General features: G+C 43.4%; 1 protein-coding gene across 1 annotated transcript; it reads right to left on the bottom strand.

Annotated features, from left to right (window-relative positions):
• Nucleotides 1–898: 898 nt before the first annotated feature.
• On the bottom strand, nucleotides 899–2,557 carry LOC308239556 (protein FAM47E-like; the record flags this gene model as incomplete). The annotated part of the gene is made up of 1 exon (XM_080652328.1): nucleotides 899–2,557. The coding sequence occupies one exon, from the start codon at nucleotides 2,555–2,557 to the stop codon at nucleotides 899–901; it is 1,659 nt and encodes a 552-aa protein (XP_080508454.1).
• Nucleotides 2,558–6,718: the final 4,161 nt, after the last annotated feature.

Raw genomic sequence — 6,718 nt, 5'->3', positions numbered from 1 at the left:
TTCCATCAGTAGCATGTATTATCTTTCCTTCAACTAAAGTGTGGCATCATTGACTTAATATATGTATGAATATATTTTTCTTCTAAATTAGGGGGGAAGTAAATTTCACTATAATAATTCAGATAGGAATTATTTTAGGCTTGCAGGCCATATGATCTCTCTGACAATTGCTAAATTCTCACGTTGTAGGCAAAGGTAGCCACAGACAATTCACAAACCATACATAAAGTTACTCTGTCTATGGGTTACAAGATGTGCTTAACAAAATAATTGTCATAATGCATTATAAATTGAATATTATTGGAGTGATACAGTTCTTTCATTCTGCACAATTATTCTGAGACTCATCCCACATTATAGCTGGCATAATTTTTTATAAATATATTTTTACTGATTTTCAGAGAGGGAGAGGAAGAGAGGGAGACATCAATGATGATTGAGAATCATTAGTTGGCTGCTTCCTGCATGCCCCCCCCATTGGGGATCCAGCCTGCAACCCAAACATGTGCCCTGACCTGGAATCAAACCATGACCTCCTGGTTCATAGGTCAATGCTCAACCACTGAGCGACATCGGCTGGGCAACAAGATCCTTTTTAAGTAATTATTTTATTTATGGTTATTTTTAGTGAATAATTGAAATAAAAATATAATACTCCTAATGCAATAAAAACCGAGAGAAGTATATGTAAATATTCACTTCATAATTAGTAAAATATATAAAACATTGATGAACCCAAGCAGAAGCTCATTTAGAAATTTTTATTGGCACTAGGTGTTAAATTTACAGATGTTGTGGAATCAAAGTTGTCCATACACCGTGAGGCACTCATGGTGAATTCTGACTGATGTTAAAATGAGAGCGACACCAGCCAAGTGAGTAGTAAATAGAAAGTTGTCTAATCCTCTTCGTCCCCTGATTCCTCCTCTTTGGGTTTGGAGAGGAGTTTTATTACTCGGTCTATAGGAGTCTTCACAGACTCATATTTCCATCCCTTCCTTAAAAACATCTTCTCAATCACAGTTGGCATCTTGTAGCCCTTGCTTACAATGAAATCTTTGAAGGCAATTGGTCCATAAAGTTCATCAATAATGTCTGGTTCAAGATGCCTTCTATAGCACCAATAATCCTTGTCACGGACGACTTTAGGGTCGGGCAAAGGCGCGTCATTGACCAACTTTTTCCAGATTTTGGGGTCCAGGTACCATGCTCCATACCTTATCTTCTCCCGTTTGGGTTTATAAGGGTCGTGTGGTTTTCGGAGTTTCCTTTCCCAGTTATCTTCCTGCAGGGAGAATTTTCTCTGCTTTAAACCATCTAGCTGTTTGCAGGGCCTTATATTCAAAGGAAGCTGGCTTATTTTCTTTATTTTGACTGTATTATGGAGGAGTGGGCCCTCAAAGTCAATTTCAAACTTTTTCACGATGGCCTCTTCATCAATGCCAAGGTCTCCAAAATTATCATCAACCCATTTGCAGAATTCATGAATTATTTTTCTTGGGTTTTGGGAAGGAGGAACTTTGGGGATAACCGTTGTGCCTGATTCTTTTGTCTCTTCCTCAGGAAACAAACTGAATAAATATGACTGGAGACACTCTTTGGTCGTTTTCACTTGTTCTTTTTCCTCAGGTTCCAGGTTGACTTCCTCAGGAGGTTCCTGGTTCTCCGCCTCTGTAGGTTCCAGGTTGAAATTCCAGGGAGTTTCTGGGTTGAACTTCCAGGGAGATTCCGCGTTGACTGCCTGAGGAGGTTCCTGTTTGACTGCCTCGGGAGGTTCCAGGTTGACTGCCTCGGGAGGTTCCAGGTTCACTGCCTGGGGCGCTTCCAGGTTGACCTCCTCAGGATGTTTTTCACACAGGTGTGTGGGGGTCTTCTTTCTTTCCTTGGTGCCCTCACAATAAGCCCATGTGTCCTCCAGCTCCCTGTCAGGATCTAGCACTTCCAGCACCTTGAGGAGGAGGTCTGGAGGGAGATCCTCCTCCAGATCCGGGCAGTCCGCCAAGAAATGCTTGTTCAGGTTGGCTTCAATGTTCTCTACGAAGGCCTTCCGTGCTCGCTGGGCTGGCGAGAGCTTGGAACACAGGTCCGCTCCCCTGGGCGGCTTCCTGTGAATCTTTTTGGGCGGAGGGCGGGGAATCCTATGAGCAATCATGGGGAGAAAGCCCTCCCGAGGGCCACGCGTGATCATGTCTTCAGGAGAGGGACAGCCCGTTCTGAAGTCGTCCGCCCCCTCCTTCACAAACACCCACCGCCGGCTGTCCATGGAGGTGGGGCACTTCCCAAGCCTGTCCTTGTGCCTGGAGAAACAGCAGGAAGGCAACCTGTCCCTGTCCTTGAACCAGGGCTTACATTTCAGGCCCAGGGCCACGGGTTCCAGCGGCGGCGGCCCTAGCAGCCACTTCTTGTTGGGCTCTGGCGCTAAGAGCCTCTTGTCCAGCTTGGGCCCTGACACCCAGCGCTTGATCAGCCCCGACTCCAAGAGCGCCTTCCTCCTCAGGTCCGACTTTAACAGCCACCCCTTGTGGGGCTCCGGTAAGGGCCACTGACTGCCCGCCATGGCGCCCTTGGCCCAGGGCGACCAGGGGCCTCAGTGGTTTGTTGTCCCAGCCGCCCAGTCGCTAGGAGACCATTGCCAGGTGCGGCACATTCTTCCCTCTCTGGAGGCGGCTCGGCACGCGCCCTGCACAGCCTGCACTGTCCCGGGCTGGGCCGCCAGGTTGCATTCTTGTTTGTGGTAGAGAACTGTTCCCCTGCATGGGCACACCACAGTTTAGCTACCCATTCATCTTGTGATGGACTTTTGCAGTGATTCCGGTTTGAGGCTGTTTGGAAATCAAGGGGCCACGAATATTTCACGTGTTCACATCTTTGTACACGTACTTTCATTTCTCTTGGGTAAATTATAGCTAGGAATTGATAGGCGGGAGCTTCTGAGAGGTGTCATTTTCCTTACGTACTCTCAGCCCTCAGGTTTTGATATTTGCCCAAATATGGGTGAGGTGAGTGAGGCATTAGGTATAAAACTTGAGGTGGCGCCCCTCCCCCCCCCCAAAAAAAAAAACCCTCAGAAATCAAGACCCATTATCTTTTAAGGTAACATTTTCAACAATAATCAGAAAAACAGTGCCACATTAAAGCCCGAGGGCAAAGGGTAGATCAGTGCTCCTACTACTGATCCTGTATTTAAAACCCATGTGTTGTTCACCATTGATTTTCTTTTTACAAATAGTATTTGCCTTTTTTGGATACTGTTATGTTGCTTGGAAAGAGTTTGATTCTTTGGGGTCCTTTTTAAGATTTGATTGAAATAAACGGAGCAGTTCCCTGTGATAGTACATGGCTAAATAATGTTAATCATGTTGTATGGTTGACTGTTCCTCACTACTGCAGCAAGACCCTTCCAGGTAAATTATTCAATGCCTGTGCATCTAGAGGTTTTCTGGTCTGGCTGACAGTAAAGTCGCTATTGCAGGCCCTGTGTGAGTATCAGTTATCAAGAATCCTTTTCAGTGGTTTCTTTCCTGGCTTCTAACAATGTGTCCACACACGAGCTGATCAGTAATCCCCCGAATCACTCGTGTGGGGTGCAAGATTCTGGAGTTCCCTCTCTTTCTCTCATTTTCCTCTCTGGTTGTCTGTCTTGAGAACTCTACCCACCTTGTTCTCTACAGTGTCTTAGCTCCATCTCCTCTACATAGCGAGACTGCTGGTCTTTGCCTGGGTTTTGCCTCCCTGAACTGTGGCCTAGAAACTCAAGGAATGTGGAGCAATCATAGGACTTGCCCCATTTATTTCCTGTCTGTGAGGAATCAGTCTCTGCTTCCTGATTTCCAGTGTCTTTCAAAATTGTATCTCATTTTCTTCCCTTTTTTTCAGGTATTCCAGGGCATAAATCTGATCCCTGTTACTCTACTTTGGCCAGAACAGAAAATATAATTTACTTTTTTTGTTTTGTCTCCATCTATTTGTGAGTCTGCCTTTTCAAAGTTCACCGAAGACTTCTAAGCCATCAAATACCTTATTAAGTTCTTGCTGTTCTCCATGATTAGAAATTGTAGATCACACCCACATTGTTGAAACAAATGCCTCTCTTACAATCCTTACCAATCTATTTTTCTTTTTTCCCTATTACTCAGGATACTCATCTACTTTAAAATCCATAAAATAAATACTAAACTCCTTTGCATATAACATTAGGTGTTTTACCATTTCAATGCAGCATAATACACTCCAGGACCATTGATGCTGTTGCAAATGGTAAGAGTTATTCCTTTTTTACAGCCGCATAGTATTTCATTGTGTAAATTTACCACACCTTTTTTTATCCACTCATCTGCTGATGGGAAATTAGGCTGTTTAGAAATCTTAGCTATTATAAATTGCACTGCTATGAACCTTAAGGGTGCATATATTCTTTCTTATTGGTGTTTCTGGTTTCTTAGGATATATTGCTAGAAGTGGGATCACTGGGTCAAATGGGCATTCTATTTTTAATTTTTTGAGGAAACTCCATACTGTTTTCCACAGTGGCTACATCAGTCTGCATTCCCACCAGCACAGTACTGGGGTTCCCTTTTCTCCACATGCTCTCCAAGACTTTTTGTTTATTGATTTGTTGATGATAGCCACTCTGACAGGTGTGAGGTGATAACTCATTGTCAATTTAATTTGCATCCCACTGATGATTAGTGACTTTGAGCATTTTTCATATATCTCTTAGCCTTCTGTATGTTCAGTTTAGAGAAATGTCTATGTAGGGCCTTTGTCCTTTTTTAAAATTGGATTGCTTGTCTTCCTTTTCTTAAGTTGTATGAGTTCCTTATATATTTTGGAAATTAACTCCTTATTGAATGTATGATTGTCAAATATATTCTCCCTTGCAGTGGGCTCTCTTTTCACTTTATTGATGGTTTCGTTTGCTGTGCAGATACTTTTTATTTTGATGTAGTCCCAATTTATTTATTTTCTCCTGACTTTCCTTTGCCCTAGGGGATGTATTGGCAAGCATATTGCTATGTGAGCTGTCTGAGATTTTGCTGCCTATGGTTTCTCCTAAGATTGTTATGGTTTCATAATTCATTTCAAGTCTGTTAAACATTTTGAGTTTATTCTTATGTATGGTGTACGTTGGTGGACTAGTTTCTCTCTTTTCCCTTTCTTTCCTTCCTTCCTTCCTTCCTTCCTTCCTTCCTTCCTTCCTTCCTTCCTTCCTTCCTTCCTTTCTTTCTTTCTTTCTTTCTTTCTTTCTTTCTTTCTTTCATCTTCTTTCTTTCTTCCTTCTTTCTTTCCATGCACCTGTCCAATTTTCCAAACACCAATTATTAAAGAGTCTGTCTTTACTTCATTGTATGTTCTTGCCTCCTTTGTCAAATATTAATTGAACATAATGGCTTGGGTCAATGTCTGGGTTCTCTGTTCTATTGCATTGATCTATATGCCTGTTTTTTTTGTTTTGTTTTGTTTTTGTTTTTGTTGTTGTTGCTGTTTTTTGTCAGTACCAGGCTGTTTTGAGTACAGTGGCTTTGTAGTATAACTTCATATCTGGTATTGTTATTCCTCCAACTTTGGTGTACATTTTCAAGATTGCTGTGGCTACTTCGGGTCTTTTTTTATTCCATATAAAGTGTTGAAGAGTTTGTTCTAGATCTGTGAAATATGCCATTGGTATTTTAATAGGGATTGCATTGAAGCTATAGATTGCTTTGGGTAGTATAACATTTTAATGATATTGATTCTACCAATCCATGAACACTGTGTATTCTTCCACTTGTTTAAACCTTCTTCTATTACTTTTTTGAACTTCTATAGTTTTCCAAGTGCAGATCTTCAACCTACTTGGTTCGGTTTATTCCTAAGTATCTAATTTTTTGTTACAATGGTAAATAGGATTATTTGCTTAGTTTCTCTTTCTGAGAGTTCATTGTCCTATCTAATAAAAGAGTAATATGCAAATTAACCATCACTCCACTACACTCACAAGCCAAGCCCACCAGCCACGCCCACCAGCCAATCAGGAGTGAATATGCAAATAAACACAACCAAGATGGCTACGGCAGGAGGGAGGCTTGGGGTTCCCCGGCAATGGAGGAAGCCAAGCTTTCCAATTGCCCTTGCAGGCCTAGGCCTCCACTCAAGGCTACAAAGTTTCAATGATAGAAGATACATAAACCCAAACAGAAATGGTGGCAGCCACAGAGCTGGAAACAGCAGGAGGCTAGGGTTGCCCCCGGTGATGGAGGAAGCCAAGCTTTCTGCACACCCTGGCTGGCCCAGGCCTCACTTAAGGCTACGAAGTTTCAATTATATCATAGAAGATACATAAATACCAACAGAAATGGCTGCTGCCAGGGAGCAAGCAGAAGGCTTGGCTCCCCTCCAGGCTACAAAGTTTCAATTGTAGAAGATAAATAAACCCCAGATATCAGGGCCTCCGCTTGGGTTGCCAGGGGGCATGGCTGGCCTGCAAGCCAACACAGGCCCCTCTCCCAGGCCGCCCCACGCCCCAAGGGAACCCCCACCCTGATCCGGGACACCCTTCAGGGCAAACCAGCTGGCCCCCACCCGTGCACCAGGCCTCTATCCTATCTAATAAAAGAGTAATATGCAGATTGACCATCACTCCAACACACAAGATGGCTGCCCCCATGTGGTCAAAGATCCTGCCCCCATGTGGACACAAGATGGCCACCACAAGATGGCCAGCAGGGAAGGGCAGTTG

The sequence above is a fragment of the Plecotus auritus genome (genome assembly GCF_963455305.1).
Source record: "Plecotus auritus genome assembly, chromosome: X".
Taxonomy (NCBI): Eukaryota; Metazoa; Chordata; class Mammalia; order Chiroptera; family Vespertilionidae; genus Plecotus; species Plecotus auritus.
Note: the sequence above shows the minus strand (reverse complement) of the source record. Positions and strands in the feature narration are given on the sequence as shown.